The 17,456-nt window shown below is 38.7% G+C and overlaps 1 protein-coding gene across 10 annotated transcripts in view; it reads right to left on the minus strand.

Moving 5' to 3' along the window:
* TRIP12 (thyroid hormone receptor interactor 12) overlaps positions 1 to 17,456 on the minus strand; it is a 79,575-nt gene that overhangs the window by 21,293 nt on the left and 40,826 nt on the right. For 8 of the 10 annotated variants that reach the window (XM_055724016.1, XM_055724014.1, XM_055724011.1 and 5 more), the window contains 19 exons: positions 13,508 to 13,613; positions 12,099 to 12,235; positions 11,106 to 11,189; positions 9,638 to 9,733; positions 8,500 to 8,648; positions 8,126 to 8,161; positions 7,939 to 8,034; positions 7,421 to 7,513; positions 7,124 to 7,285; positions 5,972 to 6,040; positions 5,675 to 5,840; positions 4,872 to 4,989; positions 4,580 to 4,736; positions 4,112 to 4,265; positions 3,354 to 3,582; positions 2,499 to 2,617; positions 1,718 to 1,925; positions 501 to 601; positions 206 to 380 (listed from right to left, as the gene is read on the minus strand). In XM_055724016.1, coding sequence (XP_055579991.1) covers positions 206 to 380; positions 501 to 601; positions 1,718 to 1,925; positions 2,499 to 2,617; positions 3,354 to 3,582; positions 4,112 to 4,265; positions 4,580 to 4,736; positions 4,872 to 4,989; positions 5,675 to 5,840; positions 5,972 to 6,040; positions 7,124 to 7,285; positions 7,421 to 7,513; positions 7,939 to 8,034; positions 8,126 to 8,161; positions 8,500 to 8,648; positions 9,638 to 9,733; positions 11,106 to 11,189; positions 12,099 to 12,235; positions 13,508 to 13,613 — 2,455 coding nt within the window. The remainder of the gene's footprint in view (positions 1 to 205; positions 381 to 500; positions 602 to 1,717; positions 1,926 to 2,498; positions 2,618 to 3,353; positions 3,583 to 4,111; positions 4,266 to 4,579; positions 4,737 to 4,871; positions 4,990 to 5,674; positions 5,841 to 5,971; positions 6,041 to 7,123; positions 7,286 to 7,420; positions 7,514 to 7,938; positions 8,035 to 8,125; positions 8,162 to 8,499; positions 8,649 to 9,637; positions 9,734 to 11,105; positions 11,190 to 12,098; positions 12,236 to 13,507; positions 13,614 to 17,456) is intronic. The other 2 variants (XM_055724018.1, XM_055724015.1) reach the window with 1 other exon arrangement.

Here is a 17,456-nt window from a genome sequence, read left to right on the forward strand (position 1 = left end):
CCCCGGTATGCTACTTTTAAACTATTAAGAGGTTACTTTCTCTACCTTAATTTCTTGATTCATCTCCCAGAGTTATTTTAATAGTGGTTAAACTCAAACTTCTTTGATAGCAGTTACTTAATCACCTGATGGCTGCTTATAAGAAAGTAGCTGCACCTCAAAGCCAACACCGTGTTACAAGTATTTTCATTTTGCATGTGTGTACCTGTTATTGGAAATGGTATCCTTGGAAGCAGCCCTTGCAAGACCACTGACTCCTGCTGTTCGTGCTGGTTCAATATTATTACTGTTGGACTGTGTGCTTAATCTTCCCCACGTTTTAGGATTTAAACTTGCCAAGAAAGAAGATTTAGGAGATTGAGTAGTTGTAGGGCTTTTAGCTGCAGGAAGCAAAGAAAAAATAATCAACAAGCTTATTACAGCTAGTACTTTTGACGGCTTATAAGCTTACTTTTACATTTAAAAGGAGATAAGAATATCATATTTTAATACTTATTTACCTTGATTGTCTACTTTGTCATCATCTCTTGGAGGAGAGTATTTTGGTCTCCTTGGCCCTCGTTTTGGCAGTCTTTTCCTCTTTAGAACATCACTCAGTCGCCTGTCCAAATTTAAAAATAAAACAACATGTTTCCATCCGCTATATTCACACGCATTCCCATCCCTCAGTTCAAGATGCATCTGCTAGCTATATGCACAAGGATTAGAAAAAGGTTCGCTCCCACAACAAGGAGGGCACAAGGGAAGAACGAGGTCTGGGAGAAGCGGTGTCAACTCTGTTTTAATTGGGAGGACAAAGTGACAAAAGGGCATCCAGCAGGAAGAGGTTTTGCTTGCTGTCACCTTTCTACTATGGGCTGCCAAATACAGCCAGAAGTGGCGCTAAAGAAGAGTTTCACAATTTTCATGTTTTTATTTGTGTAACCATCTGGTTATTCATTTATTTGAATACACTTAAAAGGAAAACTACACAATTTTCCACTGAACACCACATATAATTCTCTAACACACACCACAAGACACTAGACATCTGACTTGCCTCCCCTACTAAAGCCTAGAAAACACTTTTTAAACAATTCATGGAGTTTCTACTCATCAAGCCCTACAATTCCCAAGTTCACATATTTCAGTTCTGGTTCAAAGTGAGTTTCCTCACTATGCCGATATATCAAGTTAAACTTTTCAGCTGTATTTTTAAGGTACACTGTACAACACTAAAATAATTCATTCCTACAAGAAATTAATTCCACAAGTGTTCAAAATGGTTGCATTTCATAACTTAAGGTTGACTTTTTTTCCTCCAGTCTCCAGCATAAAGGAACCATGCACCACAGCTATCATTTCTCTGAAAGAATTACTCTGTCCTCAAGAGTTACATGAGACTACATCTGTTGCTCCTGACATTCTCCAGTATCTTCCCAAGCAGCACATTGTTCCATATCATTACATCATAACCATCAGGTCACTAGTATTATTGTTGGGTTTGGGGTTTTTTTTAAACATTTCATATAAACGAATCAAAACTACCCATCAATAGCTTCAACACAGCTCCATTTTAGTTCCTTAAAAGAAAACACGACAGCAAAAACATAGATGATACTGTAGCAGCCCATATCAGTCAAACCTTGAAGAGGAAAAGGAAGAAAACAATATTGAACACAAACAAAAACAAGGCAACTCCAACAGACTGTTTCTTCACAACAAAAAGTGCACTTACCCCTGTGGGCTCAAATCCAAAGAATCCTCCCGGCTGTGCTGTAAGCTGGGAGAGCCCAAATCCGCAGCTGCATTACTAGCAGCAGTGGCTGTTCCAGTACTTATTGTCGTAGTGGTACCCAGCGTTCCTGACCCATTAGTGCATACTTTTGGCGGGCTTGTTAGCAAAGCTTCAGACTCTGCTAAGTTTTTTACCTGGTGCATCACCCCTTTGCAAAAGAAGAAATCTTTATTTAGCAGGTTGGTTTGGTTTTGGCAGGCAGCAGGGACAAAGGTGCTCAAAAAGGTACAAGTCACCTACTCAAACCTCTGTTTTGATTATGGCAGCATTGACTCACCCCACCCACCAAAACAAAGTTTTAAAAGCAGTTTAATCCTTTCTTCAAAAAGTTAACCTACGTAGTTTAAAAATCCCCAGTGGATTAGAACAAAGTCTTCCTGCCAAAATCAGTTTTGTCCAGTAAGACTACTCATGTAATTTCAGCAAACCACCTTCAACCTAAACATAAGTTCCCTAACATCTAGTAAGTCTGTACAAATTTGTTTTGGATTCAGAAAAAAAACAGCTTGTATCCTCCAGAGTTTTGGTCATCTCCTCCCTAGTCGTATGAGGATAGTGTTCATATGGATTTGCCTTTCTTATTCAACAACAGTATTAACCTTTTAGGGCTTGAGGGGAATGAAGCAGGGGGCAAAGGATATAGATTCTACACTCACACACTTATAAAATAGCTAATAAAGAGGTGAAGGAGGGGGGGGGGGAAGAACAATGCAAGATTTACCTTCTCTTCTGAAGTAAACACTAAAAATGTCAGGTAACTTTTGCATTAAAATCTCTGCCATCTGCAGGGCTCCAACCACTATCTTAAGGTCTTGACTTGACAGCATGGAGGCAATATGACTAAAACAAATAATTTATTAGAATTAGGTTAGGTTTGTCTTCTCATTTTTCACTTCTTAAAAGAAAAAAAATCAAGCCAGATCATCTTGCATACATAGTGCTGGAGACCGAAAGCAAACAAATTTCATTGTGCTTTTGTAAATGCTATAAATAAAAGGACTGAAAAAGTCCTCTTCCCACCTGAATAACTTCTATCACGTTTTAACACTCAGCATAAATGCAAAAAGAGAGTTTTCTTCCTTTAAAGAACATGGTGTTGTGGACCTTGGTACTGCCTTTAAAAAAACTAGTCAATTTATTTTCTAATTGCATTCTTTCCTCTAGATCCCTTTAGGTTTATGGCATAATATATAAGAAAGGTTTCACGAACAGAACTACGAATAGAACTTACCAGTTGAATGCCATGAGTGTCTGTTATCGTTCACATTGTATTACCTCAGAAGTCATCTTGCCCTCAGAAAATTTTATAGGCAAGTTTTAGAAATCAGGATAACAGTAAGCATTGATATTAGACATCACTAGTACACACAGCCATATCCATAATCTAAGTTTCTAACAAGAATGCCTAGAATTGGGGCCTACGGCATAATGTAAGATGTAAAAAATTCCTGAAGAACTGGAAAATAAATAAGAATTTAAAAGTACAATTTCCCCCAAAAAAGAAGATTAAAAAATATTCACAAGCTTGAGTTGTAAGCTCAATATCAGTTTCATTCACAACAGTCAAACAACCCACCTTGAAACAGCATGGTTTTTCAGCACATCCTTCAGAAGTTCAGCATCAGCAAAATAAATTATCCTAAGAATTGCTCTAAGGCACTTGTGTCTAACAGCAGGTCCAGCTGAAGAACTATATACTTCATAAAGAACACCAAACAATGTTTTGATAAAGGATTTTGCCAGTTCTGGGTCCTCTTTCATCAGTTGTGCTCGAGCATCATCCTTCTTCAATTCTGAATGTCCACCTGTGAAAAATTGTGCAACAAATCACTGCATAGTTCTCCACCTCCCTGCTCTGATTTATTTCAGCTTTAACAAAAGAAAGTAATTATCTCTCTTCAAGAGCTAAACTAAGAACCAGAAGTCAAACTGATGGCAAGAATGTAGGTACAAATCCTGCTCTTTCAAGAAGTCAAATCTTTTCTTCAGTTTCCTTATATACTTCTGTATGATAGTAAGAAGTCCTGACAGTCTTCATTAAATAGAAGAGCTGTATTAACAAAACCATTTCAGCAAGTCCCAATTCAGAAACAACCCCAGCTCCTCCCCGATTTTATGCGTTTTCAGTTCCCAGAAGAGAGTTTACATATAAAGAAGAATACATTTCAACAGTTTGAGTTTTGCTGTAAAGCTGTCTTCATTCACATCAGTCAGGGTAGTTTGATGTTCCACAAAAGCCATAAGAAATATATTAGCCAAGTAGCAAACTGCTGCATAACCTAGCGCAAGCTGGCTATAGCTAGACACACCAAGTGTCTCCTAAGCTGTACTTACTAGTGTTTGTATTGGCTAAAGGGTTTGGTTTTCGCTGAATGGCACGTGCTGTTCCAGTATCCTCATTTATTTGCTGCATAGAGTTAAAATCAATAGTATAGACACGCCCAAGTGTAGACAGGCTGATCTCATCCTCACCAACCTGATGAGCTGCCTAAAAGCAAGGAAGAGATTAAGGTGAGGGAATCCCTAAAACACAGGAAGCTATATGAAAGGTGACGAGACTGGTAAAACAGCAGGAAGAATAATGACTGACAGAAATACAGTAAGAACAGAGATTAAGCAGGTCACCCATTACTGAACACCAAACCAGTGCAATATCACAGCAGGAGGTTTGAAGAAACTCATGTGTTTCTTACTCAGAAAGAACAAGGCTGATATTTTCAAAGCCAAAAAGAAAGCACACAATTCCCCATACAACCATGCATATTTAAAAAACATCACCACAGAGATGTGTGTAATTACTACCTCTATGATTCGACTATCAATCCTGTTATAGGGATGCCAGAGACCCCTGTCATCCCGCCACTGCCATATTGCACCATCTGTATTTTGCGCATTTCCTTTCTTTAGCATAGTGTCAACAGCAAAGATTCCCTCTTTTGGCAGGCAAGGCATCAGTTCACTGTAAAAAACATCAAAACAGTATTTCACTTAAGTATACAATAAAGTCCATCAAGCTGAAAACTGCCTTCGTTTCACAGAAGGTAGGGATTTTAACCTACCAGCCAGACTCACAACCTCCGGCTGCATAACGTACCAGATAAGAGAAGTAAGCTCATAAAGTTCTTGAGGACTTCGCGGAACTAGGTCAATTTGTTCTTGACAACTCCCATTTGAGGCTCCACAAAGGAGGAAGTGAAGTGTTTCTGCAATATCTATAGAAATTATTATTCATGAGATTGCCTATATCAGAATATGGACTCCATTTTGTATTGGACACTACGTAGTAGAGCCACTGCCCAAAGCGACTGCCCAACAGACAGTACACAGTAAGACAGAAGACATCTCTTTGAAAGTTCTAAGAAATGTTTCCGCTGTCAGGTCTGGGGTTTAAGGGACATCTAGAGGGGAAATTTCACTCAATATACAGGCCACAGAAGAAAATGGTAAAATTGACAAGTCAAAAATGACAAAATGAGAAAAAGAAAACTAGCAAGGACTAAGACAGCTACACAGCAGTTACTTTTCTTAATGTCTTCCCTTAGAAGTACTTAAATCACATTTCCCCCACCTGGTAAATGCTACAAAAAGAATTCTTCAACTTGTGTTCGAATGAGAGTAACTTGTGCAGCTAATACAGACTCAAAATTAGGCAAGCACTCCAGTGACAACAGCTAGAGATAGGAAAAGGGAGAAACAACCCTCAGGGGAAAAAAAAACCAAAACAAAACCACCTTTCAAAAAAAGATTGACTAAGCTTTGTAACCCAGGGGAAGCATAGTAACAGAGAGAAAAATAAGACCACCACAATATTTGTATAATCAAGGGCACAGAGTTCCATATTGACTGTAGGCATTAACTTAAATAGGACCCCCAGAATACGAAAATGTAAGAACTCACTTTGCTTCATAAGCTGGACTGCAAGTGTAGGGCAATTGGAGCACATTAAGGAAAACATGCGCACCACCATGATGAACATTCCTGAGCTCAGGATAGGAGGCGTCACTACCAACAGTTGCTGGATATTTGTTAACAAGTCCTTGGAAGCAACCTGCTGGAGCAAGTTCTTCAGGAGAGAACAGCAAAATTGAAAGTGTTAGTCTTTGAAAGATCAGCCATAAGCAGAAACTGAGGGAGGGAAGAAGGAAACAAAAATCCAGCCCCCAAAAGGAATGAAACAAAACACCACACCCTTACCTCCTCATGCTGGAAGTTGTCCACTAACCGTGCGAAACAGAGACAAGTGCTTTCAACAGACTTTTTGTCCTATAATAAAAAAAGTATTTATTTGAATTAAAATATTTTAACTTGCATTAGGTTATTCTGTCATTTTGAGACACTCAATTTCTCCAAAAAGGCCAGATGAATCATATTTCACGGAATATTACAAGTCTGAATTTTAAATTTGTTTATACAGTCTAAACTGACCTCCTGATAAGGCTGTGCTCCTGCATATTCCCTGAGAAACATCCCACACTTACAATACAAATAACTTGAGGGACCTTTAGAGACAAATAAACAGATTTATAATATCCTTTTTGGAATCTACAAGGAGGAAACAAAAGGCAAGAGAGCCACAAATGCCAAAGCAACAGGAGATACAGATAATACGCAGGAGCGAAGGTTACCATTCTACAGACTACAAGCAGCCTGATTTTTTCATGCAGTGCAGGTAAGACAGTAAATCCCAAAACACCAAGACAGTAAAGACGTCCCTAAAAATAGCTCTAGTTAAAAGTTCATTGAAACACTCAAAAAAAGTTCAACTGAACATAATAAAACACTTTTACTGTAAGGGTGGTTGAACACTAAGCGGTTGCCTGAAAAGCTTAGAGTCTCCATCCTTAGAGATATTTTAGGGGCAAGGAAGTACATACAGCAGGAATCAGCTGGACATGATCCTGGGCAATCTGCTCTAGTAGACCTTGCTTAAGCAAGGTATTAGGGCTAGACAACTGAGGTCTCTTCCAACCTCAACTGTTCTAATTAAGAGCTAACTCAAGTTTGGGGTTTTTTTGCCAGAAAAATTCCACTTCAAGATTTCTTGAAATCTTACTTTTGTGGGCCATAGCTTCTCTTCAGAGAGCAGGAGTCAGTACTTGTCCCTACTACAACTAAGAATGGTGCTTCCTATTTCCAAATCATCATCTAAAGCTGACATTTGACTTCTGTAAAGCTGCCTCCAAGATTCAAGTAGTCTCTCAGCAAAAAGATGTAGGTGAAATGAAGAATAGCACAAGAATACAGAAAAACATTACCTGGAACCTTCCATTTAGTTGCATTTGTTAAGGAACAAAATAATGTCTCCAGGTCAAAATGAAAACTTTCCATTTTATAATAGCTTCTTACCTGATGGGTTAACCTTTGTGTAAGCAGTGGCAAAGAGTCTGCCACAAAGTGAAACTCATCAGGTGTTATACTCTGGCAGCAGTTGGCAGCAATAGCTAGGGCATTCCTCTGTGCATTTATACTGAAGAATTCCAGATACAGCAAACAGTCTGCCAACCCACCCTATAATAAAATGAACAAACATTTTCACTCTCAGTACTGCCAAAACCATAGGAACTTGCTTTCTTATTTCATCTTCATAGAAGAGCACCAAGGTGTAGAACTAGTAGAGGTAAAACTGCTTTCTTTTTTACTTACTGCCTGCAGAATAGCTTTACTATGCCTGCGTGATAACATCTCCAAGGCTGTAAGCGCTTGCTCTGCCACATCGATGCACTGAATCACTTGCAGCTACAAGAAGACAAGAAAGCTTGTAAATCAATTTCTAAACCAGTTTGTAAAAATAATCATCCTCATTAACACTTGGACAGTTAACCTGTACCGAGATACATATGCTAATGCATCTATACCGCTCGCTGTAATCAAGCTAGCCAGTTTAGAGGCTAGATCAGCTTATAGCTACTCCAAGAGTTAACGGTTTGTATAATTACACAGTATCCTTGCAACACCGATCAGACAAAAAGTTCTCAGTGAATCAGATAGTGCTTTTCAGTAAGGGGTAAACAGAGTGAACACGTCTTTAGAAGCTTATCAAGCATTATGTATTACCTTGTAAGCTATGAAAAGAAGCCATTATCTTAATGGTATATCCTGAAGTTAAAACAAAAGATAAAATCCCCTCAGATTAGTTGAACACTGTTTTTATTTCATTTTACCTTTTCCAAGAAGACAGGAATTGCATCTACCACTACAGCAGATGATCTGGGAAGTGCTTCCATCATATATGTTAAGGCCCGACACGCATGGTTCATCTATTAAATATACAGATATTTGGTTTTAAGTTCAGATGATACATTTTATTATTTAAAAAAAAAAAATCTTAAAACATTACAAATCACTTACAATGTCAAAGTTGTGCTCCATCTGCAGCAGCGTTATCTGTTTTTTTAAAAAGAGTATTGTTAGTTCAGTAAAAATTATCTAGATATCAGCATAAAAAGGGGCACAAATCAGTATGGTAGCTTTTGACTCAGGACTTTGAATTTTAGTAAAAGTTTCAAAAAAGCCACTACCTATTCTTGAGCTATTCATTAATAGGACTATCAAAATTTAGCAAAACATGCCCTCAAAACCAAATAATGAGATGTATAGATAAATTCACATACACACATATGTATCACTAAGAATATATAATATAAATAAAGAATATGTAATTTGAGCAAGATATTGAGAGAAATATTATATCCTCCAATAGAAATACGAGATTTAATCTTTACCAAAGCTGGTACAACACTCTTGACCGGAAATCCTCCTAATGTTTCTTCATTTCCCATGACCAACAGCTGGCACATCTCAATCACCGCCTGTAGTTGCTGACTTTCATCAGTGGCTTGGAGACCTTGCAAAAGCTGTTGGGCTTTAGAACCTAGATATCCAGAAAAAAAGATTAGGAAAAATAATGTTAGAAAACTTAAGTGTTCAAGGGAACTGTTATGCTATACTTCTGCCAGAGTGGAAGACCAGAGATAGTTTGTTTTCCTCTGTAATTGTAGTTTCACTTCCTTTCCCTGTCACAAAAAGGGGGCAGGGGGAATAGAAAAGGGAGTCCAAATCTCACTCATCTGTCTTTCCACTGCAGACTGGTCAGCACAGGGAGTCCACCACACTGCTCACCATAGCCATCATGCCAACCTGCAGCAGGTGTCAAGAACCCACACCACTCCACCTTTACAAAGCAAAGGACTTTTCAACACACCCCCTGGATAACATAGCACATGGGTGTATCCGTAAGACCCATCCTCTTCTTGGCAGGCAGTGTAACAGGCTGCCTCTGGCTTTCCTGGGAAGCCAAACAGACTTGGACTAGAAGGTATGCATCTTATCCAGCTGCTTAACGCAGACATGGTGGAGTAAGACTAAGGACCCATGTTCTCACTGACACACTGTCTGAAGGAAATTACTTCTTTCTGAAACCTAAGACGCTTTTGAAACTATAAACAACATACTTAGAACTGACATCTACTGACAGTTTTAAAGCTACCTTAAGCATTTGTTTAAAGCTAGCAAAAAAACCCAAGGGGATTGAAGAGGCCTTTTGTTAAGCAGCCCATCATGCAAAAGAAAAAGATAAGGAAGGGGTAAAAAGGCAAGAACCCTCCCTTCCCCACCTAGACAGGAATGCCCCAAAAAAGGAAAAAGAAAAGAAATATGGCTAAAGCAAATTTCTCTTCCTTACAGGAAGACAAGCAAATCAATATCGTTGACCAGTGGTCTAGCACTATCATGACATACAAGTCTCCAACACGTAAAATATTAAACTATGAAGCTAATACAAATATTAGAATTCACTAGTGGCTGAATTCTGCTAGTCTGGAAGTGGAAAGAATTAAGTCAAATTAGACAAACTTTGCTTACTAGCTCCACTTCCAATTGTCCTGTGGAAGAGCTGCGACATCCGAGGACCAAGAGGGCCAAACAGGTGAGGAGGAAGACCCCTAGCCTCTAATAGAGCTAAAAGCAAACAGAGGATAACAGCCATTGTCAAAGCTTCTACGTATATTTTTAAAAGCTTAAATTCCATGATGCTATAAGACTACTAGAATTTTGATACTTTAAGAAAGAAGGGTTAGGATTAGATGACTGCAGCTACCTCAGTTTCTAAAAAAACACCAAAAAGATGACCTTTGGGAACAAATAACTCATTTTTGTATGCATTAGAGCATTAAGGTCCTTTAAGAAGTCACCCACTGAGTTTCCAGAGATATACTTCACAGAAGAAATCTGGTCTACTAAATTGTTATAATTCTAGATTTAGAGTAGCTGATATACCAGCCCATAATTTCAAACCTGAACTCAAACTACGTAGAACAGGTTAAGCTTATCTTCACATTTTATGGGAACTGAATGGCAGTATTAATCTAAAAAAAACACACTAAAAAAAAAGGTTCACAGCTTTATTTGCTGATGAGCATGAAAGGGAAGAACGCTGCTAGATATTAGGGTGGGATTTTAGCTTTGTTTTTAAATACTTCTCAGTTACTTAATCTAGCTTAAGTGGGTGATTCTGAGCTTTACTGTAGCAACCATGACTACTGCAGATTAATAGTTATAGTTAATCGTAAAAATCAGTTTAGCTCAATATTCCTAATGCATACCTATGCTTACTGAGGACTATAAACAAGTGAACCGGTAGTGACACAGCACTCATTTCCACATTAAATATCCAGATTAAATGAAACCTGTCATTTGCAAAAGAGATCTTTATCTCAGAATTCCTTGCGACATAGTGGCAGAATCATTAAAACAGTTGCAGGGCATGCAAACTGAGTTTATACCCGCCTGTACTCTCAGGTTTTTTAAAACCTGAATCCTTTAGCCCAAGCACAAAAGCAAGCATTTTAAGAACATTTAGATTTTCTTTGGTCAAAGCTTAGAGCAAACATGGGTATCAGTGACAAGCACAAAAAAAAATGTTATCCAGAAGCAGGCAGAGTAACAGTAGTGCTAACCTGGCCTGTCAACTGAAAACATTCTTGCAGAGATTTATTTTCATATTTGAGCTTACACATTTAATAGGACTGACTTCTCTGTTCTGTCCCCCCAACTCCTCCTGAAAAATCATCAACAGTAGTGTATTATACACCATGTAAATGAGTAAGGACACTACGCCAGCCACTCCAGACACTACTTCCAAATTCTTGCATCTTTAGGGAATTAAGGCTTGTAACTCCGTACTTCAGAACTACTGTAAGCAAAGCAACACATTCACATAGAGAGAAACAAAAATACAGCCTTCCCACTGCACATAATACAGAATTTGGGTAGATATGGCTATTTATAGGCTGCAAACAAAAAAAGGTAAATTAATAAAAAACTTTTATACCTTGTAGTCTTCCCATCTCAGAATCATCTGACTCACTTTCTCCAGAGGTTGTCATACCTACAGCCCCAGCAACAGAACTAGAAGCTAAAGAAATAAGGTAGAGATTAAAGCAAGTTACAGTGCCTTAAAGCTACAAAATTTGCACTAATTCTATCGTTAAGGCGAAAGCATCCACCATCAGAAGAGTGCCCTGCATTTAACACTACCACCATCATACTACTGTACAATTGTAATTTTAAATATACCAGCCTACGGGGGGGGGGGGCGCGGTGGGGAATACAGCTAGATGAGCTAATTATCTTTCAGAAAAGTTTACCTGTATCCTTAGGTAAATTTATATTTCTCTTAATTGAGTGTCATGCTGCATTTAGTTTCTCTAAATTTTGACTTTTTGTACTAGCTAGCTTTAAGGAGAGAACTTCTGACTTTTTCTACAATCCAGCATAATAGCTGGAAAGCTCCTCTGAACTCACTCCTGATTATGACCAGATGTAAAATGAAGTACCATTTAACAGAATTGTGCAAGTAAGAATATTTGTTACAAATTTCTCCAGTACAGACATGCTTGCAATTTCAAGAAAACTTGTATAATATTTATGAGTAGCTACAAAAAAGAGCTTTTACAGGTAAATGCATGGTTCTGTATTCTGAACAGTTTGGTGTCTCTTCAGTTGGCAGTACAGTAATTTACGTAGCATCAGATATAGCTGCTTTAAAAAAAGAAAGAGGTAGATGCCCGAAAACTAAAGTCTGGTTTATTGGACATGGTTTGGAGACTACAAAAAAAAAAAGCGTAACTGAAGCATGTACCAGATATCCAGAAGACCAGATTCAAGAGTAAATGTCCCTCTCAAAAGTCTTCCAGAATTATTTACCAGCTGTACCAGCTTCAACAATTTCTCCCCAGAACTCATCTATTTAATTATTTTTAAATGCAGAGAAGTTTATATCAGCAACTACACTAAAAATGCTTCAGCTGGATTTTCTTCTTACCTGCAGCTCCCTGGGGTGCCTCATCTGTACGTGCAGCTGAAGAATTGACTCCATCCTGGTTGTTGTCAGGATCAGCCATCTTCTCCTGTCGGCGAGCTTCAGCTGCTCCTCTTTTACCCAGGCCAGAGCCTCGCCGACTAAAGATTCAAAAAACAAAGTTTCAGATCTCATGAACTAAGACAGGAGATCTATTGATGTGAGACTACCTAAAACCACATAGCATTTATGTGGATCATGACCATAAAATTGTGCCATCTAACAGATGTGTGTGAGAATCCACCTTCACAAAATTATCCAACTCCTCTTTACCCTTCAGGCCCTGCACTATGGTAGCCATTTGTTTATACTAATGCATTACACAGTTAGGTTCTTACATTATACCCTTCAAGACAAAGCAGTCTACTAAAATATAACAGTAAAAATGAGCACAATTAAAGTAACTGTTAGTTACAAGTCACATACACATTGGAGAATTCAATGGCAGAGTAACTATCTAGTAAGTTCTAAAATACTGGAAGCAAAGAGAACTCTGATGTTCAACTTGGGTTTCAGTGCCGGAACAAGTCTGAGAGCACAAATTGCTTTGAATTTGCTTTTTTAAACACTACTGTCATCACCACTACAAATACATATGCTTACAAAGTAAACAGTCAAATTCAAATGCACACTTGACGACAGAATAGACTTCAGAAGCTTTTTTTTTTTCCCCCCTCATGGAAGAGGGTACAGTTGTACTGGAACTACTAAAGTAGTTTAGGCGTAAGAAAAAAAATAAAGCTTGTTAAGGTGTCACAAGTCTAGCTTCAGAATATACGCAACTACAAAAATATACAAAAATTTTTTGCATCACAAGACATTTACTCTCCTCTCCCACTTAATCTACCAGCTGTTTAAAATTATTAATTCAGGACTAGTTCTCCCCTGCATTAGAACATAAATTAACTTCTTCAATATTTGCAGTATTGTTCAGATGCAGCTGCTGACCAGCTGAGTCAGCTTAACAATGTACACTATTAAAACAGACTCCCGTGTGGTACTTAATTTTCAAAACAGTAATCTATTTTATTTTTCATGATGACAGGAGTTCAGCACATGCTCTCTTTGTGTTTAGTGGTTGTTTTTTAAAATCACCACCTCCCTAAGGAAAGAATTACTTAAACTTGTGATATAGACTTTGTATGCATCTTCCCCTTCACCCCCACAGCTGAGGGACTTATTGAAGGTCTGACAGTGACACATTCTATGCGCTGTCCATAACAGTGGTGTGTAGAGTAACCCAGCAGGCCTGAAAAGCTGCAGCTAATTCTACAATAGCTAAGTAAGAGACAGACAAGCTCAGGTTTTATGTATGGAAGCAACATTCATGTCAACCACAGCAGTAATCTCGTTTCATTATCTTAATGTTTTACCTGGTGCTAGCACAGGAGCCCGTGGTCTTTTGCCGTGTGCTCCGCCGCAAACTGGGGAGCTCAGCAGGTGGTGATTCACTGCGCTTCTTCGTAGATTTTCTTAGACCTACATAATATTTTAAGAATCGTGAGGAAATCAGTTTTTAAATACACAGCAGTTCTACAGAGAAATGAAACTTCTACATACAGGAAACTTCTGTGTAGAAGAACATAAGAACCACAATAAGCCCACATTAGCTTCTAGTTACCTTAGACTAATTGCTATACTACTAAGAGAAATGCTCAGGTATTTACTTTTACTCATTATTTTGAAACAAGTAATATTAAACTTGAAGTTGTTACCTAGACACCTTTTCCTAACCTACACACTACAGTTACAGAAAAGCTTCCAAGTCTCTCACGCTAAACAGATAACACCTTACAGGATACAAGTTTATTATTTCCACTTATTTATGTTCAAACCACTTTTTTTAAAAAAAAAAAAAAAATGACACTTCAGCTTTAGACAAAGAGAAAAGGAGAAATTACATTGTGGGGAGAGCAGTGGTGGTGGCATCTGTTCCCCCCCAGTAAATCTGTGCAGCATAAACTTAATCTTTTTCACTAGCTAAATCATAATTTTCAGTCAGTTTTATTCACATTAGTGTGGCTTAAGAATAACTACCTTAAATCAAAACCATGCGCCCCTCCAGGAATCAAACACTGCCAGTGTTGAGATCTGTGATGTGTATTATTTGTGCTCCTATTTCAACTACAGCTCTTCAACCCCTCTCACTGTCAAAAGGGCTTTCTTGAGGCAAGGAACCAAGCATATCTTCACAGCTTTGGAAAAGGAGTTCACATTTTTAATTTAGAAGCATTTGCACTGTTGGGAGGCTGACCCAACTGATATTAACTTGCTCTAGGCCACAAAGCCATTGTTCTGATGACACATCTCACTGCAGAACCAGGTAAACCTTAAACACACAAAACCCCCATGCAATACAACATACTCTGATAATAAGCAAGGTTATTATCAAGCTGAAATATCCTATAATAACAGCTTCCAAACCAGAAGGCTGATAGTTAAGGTCAAAAATTAAAAATCCTCATCAGACCCAGCTCAACATTTCCGTCCCCCCATCTCTATAATAAATAAAGTAAAGGAGAACCCCATAACATTCATTTTAGAGATACTATTACTAGAACAGATGTAAATAAATTTGAAAAGATGGTAATATTGGACCACTGCTCCCCCTTCTGGCAACAAAGCAGAAATAAAAAGATAGCAAAGTGCTATGTTTTTTGAGCACACTACCTATCAAACTGGCTCCTGTCTATTTCCTTAATCCTAAAACGTTTCAGGAATGCTGCCTTGTGGTACTGAGGGATGACATGTTCACTACGGAGCTTCTGACTGCGTATTTAACAGGAAAGGAAAAGTGATCTGAAAAACTATTACTGACCTGGTCTATAGTCCTTTCAAACACTATGCTAGACACAACACCACAATGCTGTGTGCAGTTGAATTCCCTGGAGATAAAGGTTAACCTGATATTTAGGTATTAGCACACACCTGATTTACTAACTCAAGAAATCTGGCAACCTTGGGAAAACAACAAGGTTTTGTACTTAACAGGCACCAAGCACTAAACCAAAGCCGGCCAGTCACCTGAAGCTTCAGATGGTCTGTATATACAGAACAAAATATGTAACTTTCTCAAATATTAAAAAAAATATAATATTTTTACTACACACGCTTTCAAACCCAAAATTTAAGTTGCTATGACAAAAATACATGATGACTCGAATCCTATTTATATCCATAAGACATGGGGTGGGGGGAGTATGTTATAGATATGTAAGAGAAAACCAGTTTGAAACAGTTGTAGCAGGACCCCATGCCATAGCTACGTAAGCCTTTAAGCTGTAGAAGCGCACAGATACAAAACTACCCCTCGTAGCTGGTTATATTTTACAACAGAAAATGCATGCTTTAACTAGCACTAGGTATAGCACTGCATTACTCCACGAGTAAAACACGATTACCACTCTGAGTTCATATTATGTATACTGAAAAGCACGCTACTCAGTACGGTACCTGTAACAGTATGGTGAAGTTCTAAATGAGATGTGCTTTTGCTTTACCTTTACATCAGGGGTCCTCAAACTACGGCCCGTGGGCCGGATACGGCCTCCCAGGGTCCTCAATCCAGCCCCCGGTATTTACAGACACCCCCCGCTGGGGGTTGGGGGGGGGGGGGGGGGGGGGGGGGGAGGGGAACCAAACAGCCGCAGATGACTGCCTGCCACTTCATCCGCGCGCCGGCCCCCTGGTTAAACAGTTTGAGGACCCCTGCTTTAGATAAATAAGTTAGTCACCCTGTTACAGTAGTAATTCAGTGGAAAAATTTAAAAATACATTTTAATTCTTTATGTCAGCATGCCACTTACTACTTCAAATCTGTGGGTACTGATTTTCAAGTAGTCAGACCTAAATATTAAGTAACTTGTTATCAGCTTAATAACAGACTATCAATGACACACCACACATCCACTCTAAGTGAAGTAAGGTTGACTGGATTTATATCAAAAAAGGATTTCTTCTAAGGGCAAAGGTTTCACAAAACAGCAGAGCTAGCTTAACAGCTTACTCTTGTTTAACAGTTTGGTACACTCATCTCTCATTGCTCCCAAACCGATTCCTAGATGCACAGAGCGCACACCACATATACGCCTTCTCGTTCCATTTGTATTCTGCCAGTTCGGTGAGCTGAGCTTGCTTAACAAGGGTCAGATGAGCAGAGACACCAGGAAGCAGTAGGGCAATGAAGCTGTGAAATAGGTTGTCCTTTTCCGTAAGAGTCATTAAATTAGCCAACCACCTCTTTAAACTGAATTACCTCAATAAGAGGGTTTTAGAAAATAGGAAGAGTTACCCAGTTACTGCTTGGTGGATGAGTTGTATGTTACATCACAGCCTGAGCACCCAGAAGAGTTGAGCTCATTTTCTCCCGCTGCTCAGGAATAATGTTCTCCTTGTCAGCTCTTACTGCATGTTTCTCTTCCCAAGTCTTTACTTCTCTACCTCTGATGTATCTACAAGGGCACATACATGAACCTAAAACCTCAGGACTGCCAATTTCTTCAGCGTTGGACTGAACTTTCATCCTTTCATTCACATTGTCACCAAAATTTCATCCTCCATTAACACATTGCCAACGTGCACTCCTGCCTGAGTCAGTCCTGTATCTATAGGGGTTGCAGGAGGCTAACAGCCCCCAGCCTTCGCTGGCAAAGAGGGCAAAACCCACATTCAGAGAGATGCCCTGTGACTGCCTGACGAAGGACAACACCAGTCACACTGCCATAGATAGCAAGGGCTTTCAGAATTGGTTTGACATTCATCTCCAGAAGCTGTTTATTCAACATTATTTCTGTAATACACAGAACTATCAAGAGATCTGTTTCAAAGAGCTAGTAAGACTTATGAACAGAGATGGACTTTTAATAAACCAGAAGAAAATTATCTTTAAGCAGTTCATATTCAGTAACTGCATAAGCTTCAGAATTAGAGCACAGGCATAGGTTTCCTTATGGCAAACTGATCTGTTGCTGATGCCATGACATCATCCTATTTGCATGCCAAACACTCATGTTAATGACTCAGAAGGAAAATAGACCCAAACAGGCTAAACCTGAAACAGCATAGCCTAACAGAAATCAAACAAAACAAACAAAAAAATCTTAAGAACATCTTCACATTTAAGTGTGTTTTCTGGTCAGCATTTTTTTAAAAAAGCATTTTTTGTTGCATGAAAGAAACAAGTCCTGAATGCAGCTGTACTGCATTCACTTGAAGTCTGAGTGTATTCCCCAAGCCAAAACAAAATCAGTCAAACTTTTACAGTCCGTAACCTGAAAAGCCCTTATTTTGCAGTTCAGAAAGATAATCAGTAGAGATTTACTT

This window comes from Falco cherrug, chromosome 11, assembly GCF_023634085.1.
Source record: "Falco cherrug isolate bFalChe1 chromosome 11, bFalChe1.pri, whole genome shotgun sequence".
Lineage (NCBI taxonomy): Eukaryota > Metazoa > Chordata > Aves > Falconiformes > Falconidae > Falco > Falco cherrug.